The sequence below is a fragment of the Coregonus clupeaformis genome, chromosome 37 (genome assembly GCF_020615455.1).
Source record: "Coregonus clupeaformis isolate EN_2021a chromosome 37, ASM2061545v1, whole genome shotgun sequence".
NCBI lineage: Eukaryota > Metazoa > Chordata > Actinopteri > Salmoniformes > Salmonidae > Coregonus > Coregonus clupeaformis.
This window is the reverse complement of record NC_059228.1, coordinates 7,218,961-7,235,684: the sequence shown is the minus strand read 5'-3', so window position 1 is coordinate 7,235,684 and position 16,724 is coordinate 7,218,961. Positions and strand designations below refer to the sequence as shown.

The 16,724-nt window shown below is 42.6% G+C and overlaps 1 protein-coding gene across 1 annotated transcript; it reads left to right on the top strand.

Moving 5' to 3' along the window:
* Positions 1 to 234: 234 nt before the first annotated feature.
* On the top strand, positions 235 to 16,634 carry LOC121553672 (transmembrane 9 superfamily member 3). Its single transcript, XM_041866964.2, has 15 exons — positions 235 to 440; positions 1,625 to 1,820; positions 2,056 to 2,178; positions 7,594 to 7,754; positions 7,990 to 8,067; positions 8,260 to 8,391; positions 8,559 to 8,725; positions 8,832 to 8,926; positions 9,235 to 9,365; positions 9,566 to 9,705; positions 11,524 to 11,592; positions 13,153 to 13,299; positions 13,553 to 13,636; positions 14,771 to 14,847; positions 15,034 to 16,634. The coding sequence occupies exons 1-15, from the start codon at positions 348 to 350 to the stop codon at positions 15,099 to 15,101; spliced, it is 1,761 nt and encodes a 586-aa protein (XP_041722898.1). The 5' UTR covers positions 235 to 347; the 3' UTR covers positions 15,102 to 16,634.
* Positions 16,635 to 16,724: the final 90 nt, after the last annotated feature.

Genomic DNA, 16,724 nt, shown 5'->3' with positions numbered 1-16,724 from the left:
TTAAGGGATGCAGTTGCATACTATTGAGTGGCCCAGGTTTCATGCCAACAAAGGTGAGGCAATTCTGGTTCTCGCAGTTGGATGACGTGGCGGAATGTGTAAGCCCACAACCGGAGTTACATTATTCAACGGTTTTGTCATCGTCTTCGACTTTGATTGGCGAGTACAAGCCATGTGACATGTTTGCATCAATCACTTGCGAATGCGATGTGTGCTCGTGAGGCAATTTACGCCATATGCGTATGAAGAGCATCCTAAAAAACTGCCACTGTCATACAACCAGGAAGAAGGTGGGATAGCCTTAAGAAAGCTAACATCCCAAATCTGTAAACTTTCCCCAGAAAAGGATGGGGTCTTCCAGGTGGAAGATTGCAGTTGTGGTTCTTCTTTCGTTTGCCGAGTTATTAATGCTGATCGAGGCAGATGAACACGAACACACGGTAAGATCATTTGAGGCCGATTGAAAATGGAAAGCCTTGTGTGTGGCGGTGAAAATAATGGACGTTCTGGCTCGTTAGCTAGCTACATTATACAACCGATTAGTCTATATTTAAGATAAGAGGAATAATGTATGTAGTTAATATCATATTTGTGGTTGAACACTTTTTAAAGGTTGATAAAGAATTAATACAAGAACTAACGTTCGCGAACAAGTTAACTTAGGGGACCACGTAGCGTTAGTTAGCTAACGTTAGCTAGCAAAGAAGCTAACTAACAGTAGTTAGCCATCCAGTGACATCCGTGCATAGTAGTAGGCCTAACTATAACTGATTGAGGGCAATAATTTGCATAACCAGTTATCTATAGCATTTGGTTATTTAGTTGCTTAACTTGCTAGTTAGCTACGTATCGCAAAATATATCTGCTAGGAATATGCCCTAGCCAACTAGCTAGTATGTCAGTGCGAAGACTGCAGATCCGGTTATTCAGGCCTGTCGTTCTAGGTAGGACATCCAATGGTGAAGACAAAAGCAAATCGTCTAACGTGTTTTATGGTACAATTGGAAATGAAATGATTTTGCACGTCTTGATTTGTGGTTTGATCATGCTTAAACCTGATCTGGTAGCGTAGCCAGCTATCACACTAACGTTAGCTATTAAGTTTGCATCCGCACTCAGTGAAGAATGAACATCTAGCTAGGTAACTAACTACACCACCAGATAGCTGCAAGCAGACATCCTTAGTTACCAATGCTATGTTGTCAGTGTAAATGTGATCAGCAGAGTTTTTGCATTGATAAAGCACGTTGTTGTAGCTACATTGTGTTCTGCCCATAACTGTCAAGATGAAAACGACAAATGACAGTGCTTGTACTTGCTTGAGCTGTCACTCAGGTTGAAAAGACCTGTATGCAGTTAAGTATGCATTTCGTTGCTGTTGACTCATGCTTGTATGTCATGTGTGCATTGGTTTTGACATGGGGTCATTAAACAGTAACTTTATGACTCAATATCAATGTTTTTTTTGTCACAGACAGCTGATATCTGATTATCTTTATGGATGGAGGCTGCTTAGAATAGACTACCATGTTGGCTGAATAGAATACCAAATGGTGCCATCTGGCGACAAGCAAATCAAGTATAGCATGTTTGAAATGTGTAATGTGTTTCTTCCCTTTTGTAGTACACAGATAAAGAGGAGGTGGTTTTATGGATGAATACGGTGGGGCCTTACCACAACAGACAAGAAACGTACAAGTACTTCTCCCTGCCCTTCTGTGTGGGCACCAAGAAGACCATTAGCCACTACCATGAAACGCTAGGAGAGGCTCTGCAGGGAGTCGAGCTGGAGTTTAGTGGCCTAGACATCAAGTTCAAAGGTATCCAAAAAGCTACACCCACAGGCAGCTGTACTTATGTGGACTCTGTGGAATGACAGGAATAATAAAGATGTATATTATTAGTCACTATTTGATCCGCTTTGTGTGATTTGGAGTAGTCAATTGTATTCTTTCCTAGCATGAGGTTAGATCCAAAAGCAGCCTTGCATTCCTTCTTGTAGTGTGTTATGTCATACTAATACTAACACTTTTTGTTGTTGTTTTGTTCTCACAGATGAAGTCATGCAAACAACGTACTGTGAAATCGAGCTGGACAAAGCCAAACGGGATGCCTTTGTTTATGCCATTAAGAATCACTATTGGTACCAAATGTACATTGATGATCTACCCATCTGGGGTGAGTGATATTGCTACACAGCGCTGTTGCGACATGTCCAGTAATTTAGTTATGGGGATTCAAAGTCATGCTCCAGAGGCAGGTGAAAAGAAAGCATCCAAATGTTAATTCTGAAAGTTCTACTTTTCTTGGCTTATATATTACCTCTCTCACTGGTTGGTATAGAAAGTGGTTCGACCATTACAAAGGTTATCTATGGAAAAGCCTAGTTCACTAAGGTTGAGAAGGGCCCAGTTCTGTAATGAGGAAGGTCTTAAACATAGAGGTCTTTTATATGGAATGGTGCCTACAAACCCAATTTTTCCTGAACTTAGTCATTGAATACCCAATTGTATTTGGGTTCACAGTATATCTTGTCATTGGGCCTGTAGTTGTAATGTGAATCAGCCTAACTACATATTTGGTAAGTTCCTTCCTGTGAGCTTTCAACTGGGTACAGGTAACCAAGACGTCAATCATGGTCTATGACCTGTTTTTAAAGGGAAACAATCATGCATAGATACATTTGTATATATAGTGTATGTGGACACCCCTTTAAATTAGTGGATTCTGCTATTTCAGCCACACCCGTTGCTGACAGATTTATAAAATTGAACACACAGCCATGCAATCTACATAGACAAACACTGGCAGTAGTGACTTTCAATGTGGCACCATCATAGGATGCCACTTTTCCAAAAAGTCAGTTTGTCAAATTTCTGCCTTGGTAGAGCTGCCCTGGTCAACTGTAAGTGCTGTTATTGTGAAGTGGAAACGGCTCAGCCGCGAAGTGGAAGGCCACACAAGCTCACAGAACGGGACCGCCGTTTGTCCTCGGTTGCAACACTCACTACCGAGTTCCAAACTGCCTCTGGAAGCAACGTCAGTGCAAGAACTGTTCGTTGGGAGCTTCATGAAATGGGTTTCCACGGCCGTGCAGCCGCACACAAGCCTAAGATCACCATGCGCAATTCCAAGTGTCGGCTGGATTGGTGTAAAGCTCGCCGTCATTGGACTCTGGAGCAGTGGAAACGCGTTCTCTGGAGTGATGAATGACGCTTCACCATTAGCAGTTCGACAGATGAATCTGGGTTTGTCGGATGCCAGGAGAATGCTACATTTACATTTACATCATTTAGCAGACGCTCTTATCCAGAGCGACTTACAAATTGGTGCATTCAACTTATGATAGCAAGTGGGACAACCACTTTTTTTCTTCTTTTTTTTATGGGGGGGGTAGAAGGATTACTTTATACTATTCCAGGTATTCCTTAAAGAGGTAGGGTTTCAAGTGTCTTCGGAAGGTGGTCAGTGACTCCGCTGTCCTGGCGTCGTGGGGGAGCTTGTTCCACCATTGGGGTGCCAGAGCAGCAAATAGCTTTGACTGAGCTGAGCAGGAACTGTGCTTCTGTAGAGGTAGGGTAGCTAGCAGGCCAGAGGTGGATGAACGTAGTGCCCTCGTTTGGGTGTAGGGTCTGATCAGAGCCTGAAGGTAAGGAGGTGCCGTTCCCCTCACAGCTCCGTAGGCAAGCTCCATGGTCTTGTAGTAGATGCGAGCCTCAACTGGAAGCCAGTGGAGTGTGCGGAGGAGCGGGTTGACATGAGAGAACTTGGGAAGGTCGAACACCAGACGGGCTGCGGCGTTCTGGATAAGTTGTAGGGGTTTAATGGCACAGGCAGGGAGCCCAGCCAACAGCGAGTTGCAGTAATCCAGACGGGAGATGACAAGTGCCTGGATTATGACCTCTGCCGCTTTCTGTGTAAGGTAGGGTCGTACTCTGTGAATGTTGTAGAGCATGAACCTGCAGGATTGGGTCACGGCTTTGATGTTAGCAGAGAACGACAGGGTGTTATCCAGGGTCACGCCAAGGCTCTTTGCACTCTGGGAGGAGGACACAACGGAGTTGTCAACCGTGATGGCGAGATCATGGAGCTACGTCTTGCCGAGGTTCAGCGTGAGGTGGTGATCCGACATCCACACTGATATGTCTGCCAGACATGCAGAGATGCGATTTGCCACCTGGTTATCAGAAGGGGGAAAGGAGAAAATGAATTGTGTGTCGTCTGCGTAGCAATGATAGGAGAGACCATGTGAGGATATCACAGAGCCAAGTGACTTGGTGTATAGAGAGAATAGGAGAGGGCCTAGAACTGAGCCCTGGGGGACACCAGTGGTGAGAGCACGTGGTGCGGAGACAGATTTGCGCCACGCCACCTGGTAGGAGCGACCTGTCAGTTAGGACGCAATCCAAGAGTGAGCAGCGCCGGAGAGGGTGGAGAGGAGGATCTGATGGTTCACAGTATCAAAGGCAGCAGATAGGTCTAGAAGGATAAGAGCAGAGGAGAGAGAGTTAGCTTTAGCAGTGCGGAGAGCCTCCGTGACACAGAGAAGAGCAGTCTCAGTTGAATGACCAGTCTTGAAACCTGACTGGTTTGGATCAAGAAGGTCATTCTGAGAGAGAGAGCAGGAGAGTTCGCTAGAGACGGCACGCTCAAGAGTTTTGGAGAGAAAAGAAAGAAGGGATACTGGTCTGTAGTTGTTGACATCGGAGGGATCGAGTGTAGGTTTTTTGAGGAGGGGTGCAACTCTCGCTCTCTTGAAGACAGAAGGGACATGGCCAGCGGTCAAGGATGAGTTGATGAGCGAGGTGAGGTAAGGGAGAAGGTCTCTGGAAATGGTCTGGAGAAGAGAGGAGGGGATAGGGTCAAGCGGGCAGGTTGTTGGGCGGCCGGCCATCACAAGTCGCAAGATTTCATCTGGAGAGAGAGGGGAGAAAGAAGTCAAAGCATAGGGTAGGGCAGTGTGAGCAGGACCAGCGGTGTCATTTGACTTAATAAATGAGGATCGGATGTCGTCAACCTTCCCTGCCCGAATGCATAGTGCCAAATGTAATGTTTGGTGGAGGAGGAATAGTGGACTCAGGCTAGGCCCCTTAGTTCCAGTGAAGGGATATCTTAATGCTACAGCATACAATGACATTCTAGACATTCTGTGCTTCCAACTTTGTGGCGACAGTTTGGGGAAGGCCTTTTCCTGTTTCAGCATGACAATGCCCCCGTGCACAAAGTGGCCCGTACAGAAATGGTTTATTGAGATTGGTGTGTAAAAACATTTTTTACCCCCCATTTCTCCCTGTTTTTGTGATATCCAATTGGTAGTTACGATCTTGTCTCATCGCTGCAACTCCCCAACAGACTCAGGAGAGGCGAAGGTCGAGAATCATGCGTCCTCCGAAACAACATGACCTACCAAGCCGCGCTGCTTCTTAACACACTGCTCGCTTAACCTGGAAGCCAGCCAGCCGCACCAATGTCTCGGCGGAAACACCGTCCAACTGACGACCGAAGTCAGCTTGCAGGCGCCTGGCCCGCCACATTGAGTCGCTAGAGCCAAGGAAATCCCCCCTTCCAAACCCTCCCCGAAACGGGACGACTCTGGGCCAATTGCGCGCCACCCCAAGGGGCTCCCGGTCACGGTCGGCTGTGACACCGCATGTAAATTGTTGGTTTCATGAGCTGAAATAAAAGATCCCAGAAATGTTCCATATGCACAGAAAGCTTATTTCGCTCAAATGTTGTGCACAAATATGTTTACATCCCTGTTAGTGAGCATTTCTCCTTTGCAAAGATAATCCATCCACCTGACAGGTGTGGCATATCAAGAAGCTGATTATTACACAGGTGCAACTTGTGCTGGGGACAGAAGGCCAATCTAAAATGTGCAGTTTTGTAACACAACACAATGCCACAGATGTTGAGGGAGTGTGCAATTGGTATGCTGACTGCATGAATGTCCACCAGAGCTGTTGCCAGAGAATTGAATGTTCATTTCTTTACCATAAGCCACCTCCAGTGTCATTTTAGAGAATTTGGCAGTACGTCCAACCAGCCTCACAATCGCAGACCACGTGTATGGTGTTGTGTAGGCGAGCGGTTGGCTGACGTGAACAGAGTGCCCCATGGTGGCGGTGGGGTTATGGTATGGGCAGGCATAAGCTACGGACAACGAACACAATTACATTTTATCAATGGCAATTTGAATGCACAGAGATACCGTGACGAGATCCTGAGGCCCATTGTCGTACCATTAATTTGCTGCCATCACCTCATGTTTCAGCATGATAATGCACGGCCCCATGTCACAATGATCTGTACACAATTCCTGGAAGATGAAAATGTCCCAGTTCTTTCATGGCCAGCATACTCACCAGACATACTGTATGTCACCCACAGGTATCTGTGACCAACATATGCATATCTGTATTCCAAGCCAAGCTTTTCTGCCTCCTGAGGGGCAAGAGGCATTGTCATGCCCTCTTCATACCCATACCATGATGCAGCCACCACTATGCTTGAAAATAAGGAGGCAGTTACTCAGTGATGTGTTGTTGGATTTTCCCCAAACATAATACTTTGCATTTAGGCCAAAAGGTGTATTCTTTTTTGCAGTATTACTTTAGTGCCTTGTTGCGTGGAAGATGCATGTTTTGGAATATTTTTTTATATTTTTGTTCTTTTCAATCTGTCATTTAGATCATTATTGTGGAGTCACTACAATGTTGTTGATCCATCCTCTGTTTTCTCCCATCACAGCCATTGAACTCTGTAGCTGTTTTAAGTTCACCAATGGCCTCATGGTAACATCCCTGAGCAGTTTCATTTCTCTCCTGAAGCTCAGTTCAGTTCACATCTTTGATGTGTCTGGGTGGTTTAATACGTAATCCACAGCATAATTATTAACTTGATCATGCTTAAAGAGATCTTCAATGTCTGATTTTGTTATTGTTACCCATCTACCAATCACTGCCGTTCTTAATGAGGCTTTCGAAGAGCTCCCTGGTCTTTGTAGTTGAATCAGTGCTTGAAATTCAATACTTGACTGAGGGACCTTACAGATGTATGTATGGGGGACAGAGGAAGGGTTAGTCTTTCAAAAATCACGTCAACCCCTATTATTTCACACAGTGAGTCCATGTAAGTTACCATGTGATTTGTTAAGCCAAGTTTGACTCTTTAACTAATTTAGGCTTGCTTATACAAAGGGGCTGAATAATTATGCAACAACTATTTTACTTATAAATGTATTACAAATATATATTTTTTCTTCCACTTTGACAGAGTATTTTGTTTAGATTGTTGACACAAATGACAATGAAATCAATTTTAATCCCACTTTGTAAGGCAATAAAAATTGAACAAATCCAAGGGGTCTGAATACTTTTGCAAACCACTGTACGTATGCACAAACATGTATGCACAGGAGGTGGGGCAAATGGCCCAAGTTTTTACCCATACGGAATACTTCCATATTCTGAGTCTGAATAAATATAGACTTTGGCCCTGGATCTGGTTACAGCATTCCACACCATACTTGCCAAGTTGCCAGTACATTTCTGGTAGCAGTGCACTTATCCCACACATCTCTCTATATTCTAGGAATTGTCGGTGAGGCAGATGAAAATGGAGAGGATCATTATCTGTGGACTTACAAGAAATTGGAGATTGGCTTCAATGGCAACCGAATTGTCGATGTCAACCTGACAAGTGAAGGCAAAGTCAAGCTTGTGCCCAACACAAGAATTGCAATGTCGTACTCTGTAAGTATTTGCAATTTCGTGTTAGAGATGGGAAATGGGACTGGATTTTTCTAATATACACAGGGTTGAATATGTATTTTGGAGATGTGATGAAATTTCCCACAGAGCTTTATATTGTTTTACATAAAGTAAGGTCACATTTACATTTTAGTCATTTAGCAGTCACCTACGTCATCATCCATACGTGGCTCATTCGCCAAAGGAACAATTGAGTAAAACATCTCTTTTACCACAGGTAAAGTGGAAGAAGTCAGATGTGAAGTTTGAAGACCGATTTGACAAGTATCTTGATCCATCTTTTTTCCAACACAGAGTAAGTCTCTTCTTATCAGAAAAGCAATGCAATTTTGCACTGAACTGCAAAATACAGAAAAAGTGATCAGCCTGTTTGAACAATTCTCAAGGATGTCATGTTCTATACTCAGCAGAGGAATCTAGGGATGGGTTCTTTGTGTGCATTTTCGATATTCCTTGTGGTGTGGTAACGAAACGTTTTCTTCTTTAGATTCACTGGTTTTCCATCTTCAACTCCTTCATGATGGTTATCTTCTTGGTTGGCCTGGTGTCCATGATCCTGATGAGAACGCTAAGGAAAGACTATGCTAGATACAGCAAAGAGGAGGAAATGGATGACATGGTAACGTTCCATGGCCTTGGTAGCATTAATGATAGAAACTTAAATTGAACAACATGCGCTTAATATTTTGCTGTATTAGTTTAGGCTCCAGTACTTCGTATGATTTTGACTAGCTAGTCCTTTGTCTTAATGTACCCCTGGCCCTTTCCCGCTTCTCCCTGCTGCAGGACAGGGACCTGGGGGATGAGTATGGGTGGAAGCAGGTCCATGGAGACGTGTTCCGGCCGTCCAGCCACCCCATGATCTTCTCCTCCCTTATTGGCTCTGGATGCCAGATCTTCTCTGTCTCCTTCATCGTCATCATCGTGGCCATGGTTGAGGATCTGTACACCGAGTAAGTGATGAGCACCACCTGCAGACAGACACCTAATAGTGTGTTTCTTCACTGCTGTCTAACGTGTGTGTGTACGCACACTGCGGCTTCCCATTTGCCTCTACAGGAGAGGATCCATGCTGAGCACAGCCATCTTTGTGTATGCTGCCACCTCTCCCGTCAATGGCTATTTTGGCGGAAGTTTGTATGCAAAACAAGGAGGTATGTAAGGGTTTTTCTTAAAAATAGAAACTCTTCCTACACAGCACACTTCTATTATTAATGCATTCTGCAGGGGCAGTTTTGCAGACAGAATATTGTCACCTATGACATTTTCTTAACCTGAACATGGAGCTTGGGTTGTCAAAACATTGTTTGTGATACTTGGTGTGTTTGAAACATATTGACATGGATATTGACAAATTAGGCTACATTGTTAGTGTGATTATGTTTAAGTAACACATGGTGGATTATTGTAATTCACCCATAATGTGCACCCTTATGATAACTGATGATCCTTGATCACATAGGCAGACGATGGATTAAACAGATGTTTATCGGGGCCTTCCTGATCCCTGCCATGGTGTGCGGGACAGCCTTCTTCATCAACTTCATCGCCATGTACTACCATGCCTCCCGAGCCATCCCCTTTGGCACCATGGTGAGTGTAGATGCCACTCGCTCAACACCCGCCGAAACAACTAGCACATTTTATCTCATAGAAATTGGCATGCCAATTTTATTCCGTCTTCCTGTTAGTGTTTACATCAAATTAACCAAAAAGTGTATTTTCTGAAATATTGTCTGCTCTCTCACTATGAAACCTTTCTCATGGATTCTACTATTGCATTTTGTTTTCAGGTGGCTGTTTGCTGTATTTGTTTGTTTGTTATCCTGCCACTCAACCTTGTGGGGACCATTCTGGGAAGGAACCTCTCTGGCCAGCCCAACTTTCCCTGTCGTGTCAATGCAGTGCCACGGCCAATCCCTGAGAAGAAATGGTATCTATGACTTTTTTTTGTACAGCATTACTTAATAATAGCTATCTACAGTGAGGGGGGAAAAGTATTTGATCCCCTGCTGATTTTGTACATTTGCCCACTGACAAAGACATGATCAGTCTATAATTTTAATGGTAGGTTTATTTGAACAGTGAGAGACAGAATAACAACAACAAAAAATCCAGAAAAACGCATGTCAAAAATGTTATAAATTGATTTGCATTTTAATGAGGGAAATAAGTATTTGACCCCTCTGCAAAACATGATTTAGTACTTGGTGGCAAAACCCTTGTTGGCAATTACAGAGGTCAGACGTTTCTTGTAGTTGGCCACCAGGTTTTCACACATCTCAGGAGGGATTTTGTCCCACTCCTCTTTGCAGATCTTCTCCAAGTCATTAAGGTTTCGAGGCTGACGTTTGGCAACTCGAACCTTCAGCTCCCTCCACAGATTTTCTATGGGATTAAGGTCTGGAGACTGGCTAGGCCACTCCAGGACCTTAATGTGCTTCTTCTTGAGCCACTCCTTTGTTGCCTTGGCCATGTGTTTTGGGTCATTGTCATGCTGGAATACCCATCCACGACCCATTTTCAATGCCCTGGCTGAGGGAAGGAGGTTCTCACCCAAGATTTGACGGTACATGGCCCCGTCCATCGTCCCTTTGATGCAGTGAAGTTGTCCTGTCCCCTTAGCAGAAAAACACCTCCAAAGCATAATGTTTCCACCTCCATGTTTGACGTGGAGATGGTGTTCTTGGGGTCATAGGTAGCATTCCTCCTCCTCCAAACACGGCGAGTTGAGTTGATGCCAAAGAGCTCCATTTTGTTCTCATCTGACCACAACACTTTCACCCAGTTCTCCTCTGAATCATTCAGATGTTCATTGGCACGCTTCAGACGGCCCTGTATATGTGCTTTAATGAGCAGGGGGACCTTGTGGGCGCTGCAGGATTTCAGTCCTTCACGGCGTAGTGTGTTACCAACTGTTTTCCTGGTGACTATGGTCCCAGCTGCCTTGAGATCATTGACAAGATCCTCCCGTGTAGTTCTGGGCTGATTCCTCACCGTTCTCATGATCATTGCAACTCCACGAGGTGAGATCTTGCATGGAGCCCCAGGCCGAGGGAGATTGAAATTATTTTGTGTTTCTTCCATTTGCGAATAATCGCACCAACTGTTGTCACCTTCTCACCAAGCTGCTTGGCGATGGTCTTGTAGCCCATTCCAGCCTTGTGTAGGTCTACAATCTTGTCCCTGACATCCTTGGAGAGCTCTTTGGTCTTGGCCATGGTGGAGAGTTTGGAATCTGATGGATTAATTGCCTCTGTGGACAGGTGTCTTTTATACAGGTAATGAGCTGAGATTAGGAGCACACTCTTAAAGGGAGTGCTCCTAATCTCAGCTCATTACCTGTATAAAAGACACCTGGGAGCCAGAAATCTTTCTGATTGAGAGGGGGTCAAATACTTATTTCCCTCATTAAAATGCAAATCAATTTATAAAAAATTTTATATGCGTTTTTCAGGATTTTGTTGTTGTTATTCTGTCTCTCACTGTTCAAATAAACCTACCATTAAAATTATAGACTGATCATTTCTTTGTCAGTGGGCAAACGTACAAAATCAGTAGGGGATCAAATACTTTTTTCCCTCACTGTATGTGTGACATTTGTTTTTACATTTATTGGAGGCCCAAGTGTTTGTTTTAAGGCCCAAGTGCTGATATGGACTATGTTTGCTCCTTGTATAGCTCTGATTGTAAACAATTGGTGACACTCTGTTAGTATTGTGAGTTGACTGTAAATGATCAAATTTTACAGGTTCATGGAGCCAGCTGTCATTGTCTGTCTGGGAGGAATCCTTCCATTTGGTTCCATTTTCATCGAAATGTAAGTCCTGCCTCACTTTAACCACACTATACTATAATCTAGATACAGGTAACTACCTAAATAAAGGGAATACTTCTGGCAGCTCTGTTATGTTGTGGGGTGCATTTTCCTGGCATGGTTTAGGTCCATTCAACCCCTTAGAGCAGGGTTTCCCAACCCTCTCCTCGCCCCCCCCCAGACGTTTCACACCATTGTTTTAACTTTAAACTAGCACGCCTGATTCAAATAGTCAAAGGCTTGATGATTAGTTGACTAATTGAATCAGGTGTGCCAGTTTAGGGTTAAAACAAAAATATGAAACATCTGGGAGGGGGCCCCGAGGATAGGGTTAGGAAACCCTGCCTTAGAGGGCAAGGTAAATGTCAATAATACACAGCCGTTCTGGGTGATCACATTCAACCTATGGTGACTCATTTCTACCCTGATGGGAGTGGTCTCTTCCAGGATGACAATGCCCCCATCCACAGGGCACGAGTGGTCTCTGAATCATTTGATGTGCCTGAAAACAATGTAAATCAGGGGTGTCAAACTCATTACATGGAGGACCTAGTGTCTGCTGGTTTTTCCTTTCAATTAAGACCTAGACAACCAGGTGAGGGGAGTTCTTAACTAATCATCGACCTTAATTCATCAATCAAGTAAAACGAAACCCTGCAGACTCTCGGCCCTCCGTGGAATGAGTTTGACACGTGATGTAAACCATATGCCAGGGATCATCAACTAGATCGAGCTGCAGGACAATTTATTTATTGAGCGGATGATCAGGGGGCTGGAACATAATTTCAAATAATTTGTAGACTGCAAATTGACTGCAAGCAGCCACACAGATATAATATTTGACTAAAACATTATTTCACACCTTGCTTACATTTGTAGACGGTCACATATATATCTGTATTATGCGTGGGAATACTTTGGAACGGATTTCCTAAATTAAAATCACTTGGAGCTGATTTGCTGTTTTTTTTTACAGTCTTATGTCCAACAATGTTTTTGCTAAGAACTTCAGGGGCCAAATAAAATCACCCGCGGGCCGCCAGTTGGTGATCCCTGCCATTTTTTTTGGGGGGGGGGACATTTTAGTCATTTAGCAGACACTCTTATCCAGAGCGACTTACAATTAGTGAGTGCATACATTTTCATACTGGCCCCCCGTGGGAAACGAACCCACAACCCTGCCGTTGCTCTACCAACTGAGCTACAGGGGACTACATATGTCATGGCTGTCTCAGTCACCAGATCTCAACCCAATTGAACACTTATGGGAGATTCTGGACCGGCGCCTGAGTAGGAATTTTCCACCGCCATAAACATAACACCAAATTGTGGAATTATTCGTGTAAGAATGGTGGCACATCCATCCAATAGAGTTCCAGACACTCGTAGAGTCTATGCTTAGGCTGTTCTGGTGACCCAACGCTCTATTAAGACACTTTATGTTGGTGTTTCCTTTATCTTGGCAGTTACATGTATGTATACTTTTAGCCGATCGATCATTCACCATGTAAAACCTGTTCATGGCTAGAAGTGGAAATGCATTGTTTGCTTCTTATTTTACAGGTACTTCATCTTTACTTCGTTTTGGGCCTACAAGATCTACTACGTGTACGGGTTCATGATGCTGGTCCTGGTTATCCTCTGCATTGTCACTGTGTGCGTCACCATTGTCTGCACTTACTTCCTCCTCAATGCTGAGGACTACAGATGGTGAGTAGAAGACAGAGCCAGCGATGTATTTACTTGTCTCTACGATTACCTGAATCGTTAATTAAATGGAGGGACCTTGTGTGGGGGCCTTATACACCACTTGGTGTGATTTAGGTGTAAGTATAAGAACTATAACGCGGCTGAATTCAGGAAAATCCTGAACACTAAAGATACTGTAACACACTATCCTCATGCTGGCTATGGTATCTGTGGTGTTTTATTTGAAGTTCTCCATGTTTTTTTCTCCTCTCAGGCAATGGACAAGCTTTCTCTCTGCTGCATCCACTGCAGTTTATGTTTACATGTACTCCTTTTACTACTATTTCTTCAAAACAAAGTGAGTTCCAATACTATTTTTCTCATATAAAATACATGTTGTACACAACTGAAGTAAATCATCTGTTGACTGTAGAAAAGACTGTGTAACCCTAATGCATTCTGTCATAGATTAGGGATGGGCGTGAGTACTCAATTCAAGGTTTGTATTTGTTTACTAAAAAAACAAATACAAATACTCAATGTACAAATGAAACTGTTTAGCAGGTTACATTTATAATCACTGACAGAATTGAACTCTTAAGATGTTTGTTTGGAGTATGTCAGGTGCAGTGAAAATGTTTATTGAAAACATAAGTACATTTGCACAAGGAGCACATTTTGTCTCAAATACATCGTTACAGTTGTTTGGTTAGCTAGCTAGCTAATTTTAGCCATATTAGCATTGACATGAAATCAGTCAAAACACCTCAAAACAAGACATGGTATCAAGAACTAGATGAAACTAGCTGAAACAAGTCACTTACGATTCCCCACATGGCAGTTTCTTGTCATTGTTGGTAGTTATCTGGCCATCCAGAATCACAACAACTCAGACTTCTCTGCCCCATTTGAAGCGTATGAATCGTTTTCGTGACGTTGTCAGCTAACCTATCTGAGGTTGGAATAATATTGTGAAAATGATGATAATGCCCATTTAGTGTAAGAGCTGAGACCGCCTGAAATGTCTGCCAGTTGTGATGGGATGGAGTTTTGGCCTGCCTGGTGATAACACCAGGTGGTAAATTAGTTAATAGACCAATAAGAAAGAGTTCCAAACCTCTCTGCTAATAAGTTAGTTTTCCCCTACCCACTCAGATACCACTCCCAGACTATTTTGAATTGATAACAATCACCGTAAAATACTTGTTACCCAGAAATTATTTGATATTGAGATCAAAACAGCTGCATTTGGACCTTTTTTAAAGTTTTCAGTTGTGTAATTGGAACAACCGATGGTATGCAGCAAACTTCTTGCCTTCAGCCCCATTTCACGCTAACATGCGAGTACTCCAATATTTTCATGAAAGTGCTCGAACATAGACATTTTTTTTCAAATGACCATCCCTATTGTAGATAGTGTATGGAAGATGTTTCAGCATTGTCTTCCTGTATATTACATCCACTGACAGTTGTTTTGTCCCATCTGTTTCAGGATGTATGGTCTGTTCCAGACGTCCTTTTACTTTGGCTACATGGCAGTGTTTAGTTCTTCTCTGGGAATTATGTGTGGTGAGTTCCACTTCTCTTTTCACAGCATCTGATTTGATCCAAGTATTGGGATTCTTATGATATTACAGTTTAGGCTTTGGAGGTTGTTATTCCGTAAACGCAATAGTCTTTACATGTAGCTCAGAGTGCAAAACATGCATGGTTATTGATGCAATGACAATTTTGTAATATATCTTTATTTTGTAGGAGCTGTTGGGTATGTGGGAACAAGTGCCTTCGTGAGGAAGATCTACACAAATGTGAAAATTGACTAGGACAGACGCAAGAAACAAGGGATCCACAGATCAGCTGACGCTTTCCCCAACAGAAGGCATTTTTTTTTCAAATGTAGTTTTCCATTTTCTGAATGAATTTCAATGTTGCAAAACAAAGATTGTACAAGAGCAAAACTGCGGAAAAAAGAACATTCACACTGGTTCTGTTTTTATCAATTGCATTCAACCAACATTCTGGAGCAGATGATATTCAAAACGTAATATGGCTTCCACTTTCCAATCCAGTCCCACCCACCACCAGAGAACATAAAGATCTTTATTATGGAATAGTCTAGCTCTCTTCAGTGAAGAGGCCATATTGAAAGCCTTTGTTCTATTGTATTAGAATATCGGAGAGTTGGGTTTGCGTCCTTGCTCTGACTTTATTCTATTTTGTATTACTGAGTTACTCAGAATGCCATTATATTATTGAATTCTGACTTCCGCATTCATTTTTACTAGCTACACTAGACACAACATATACTGGATGTTATACTAACTTATCAGAGTTAGTCAAAATATGGGAGTGGTTCTATCTAATTTCCAAATACAGTAGTTTTAAAATCAGCCAACCAAGATAAATATTTTAGATCTACTGTAGTTTGCTGTACAGATGGGGGGGGAAAACATTCAGGAAAGGAAGGTGTGATCAACGGTAGGTTTTGAAGTACAGGATAAATGACAGATTGTTTTAAATGGATGTTTGATGCGAGTCAGTTACCCGTTTAGTCTTATGTTTTCTTAATGTTTGGGTTTGAATGAAGTCTACTTGTAAAGATAATATATGGATAGGGGGAAAAAAGTGTATATAACCTTAATAATGTAACTTTAGATGTAGATCTCAAATGTATTTTGGTTGTACAGATTTACTACAGGGTGTTTTTTTGTTTTTTTTAACAAATCATTCGGTTATAAACAAATATCTTTTTGTTTTTTTGGGTGCTTGGGCTGGGGCGGGTGGCGCTGTTATTGCCTGAAATTGCATGAAGTTTCCATCGAACCATATGCTTATCAAATTCTGTTTTGTTTGGCCATTCATTATCTATCTACATTTCTTTCACTTTCCCTGGTTGTGGACATCTCATGTAGCAGTCTCAAAAGATTCTAAGAAGCGTGTGCTGGCTGCTTGCCAAAGAGTGAGATGACAGAACTTACTCTTTATTTGGCTTGATGTATTATTTAAAGCTTTAAACGGCTCTCCATTCTTTGGTCAGCCACGTCCCTCACGTTATCTTTGGTTTTCATAACCTGAAACGTTGTGAATGTCAGACGAAATGAGGCAATTGTGCCGAGTTTTCACAAACAAAGTGACATTTATGTACACTTAACTAGATGTGTTTAAAAAGCATTTGTTTTTGCTGCTGTAAATACAGTATGTACCTTAAATGTATGAGAAGTGGCAATGCCTTCTTTCTCATTTCCAATACTGAAGTTGATTTATGGCACCTCGTTGTGTACCATACGTCTAAGACATTTTAAACCTGCATATTAACTTGCTGTAAAAAATGAACTAAATAAACATCTTTATGTACAGGGGTTATACAGGCATGGTTTGTAAATGAAGGTTAAGTTGTCTGACATTGTCATACATTTTTTAAACTGAGTCCTTTCTTTTTTTCAACT

What these genes read in the sequence shown, in the direction of transcription:
- LOC121553672 (XM_041866964.2), top strand. Translation starts at nt 348, where the DNA reads ATGGGGTCTTCCAGGTGGAAGATTGCAGTTGTGGTTCTTCTTTCGTTT. An exon ending in CCATCCCCTTTGGCACCATG is followed by an intron (nt 9,366 to 9,565) that starts GTGAGTGTAGAT and finishes TTTTGTTTTCAG; the next exon opens with GTGGCTGTTTGCTGTATTTG. An exon ending in GGTTCCATTTTCATCGAAAT is followed by an intron (nt 11,593 to 13,152) that starts GTAAGTCCTGCC and finishes CTTATTTTACAG; the next exon opens with GTACTTCATCTTTACTTCGT.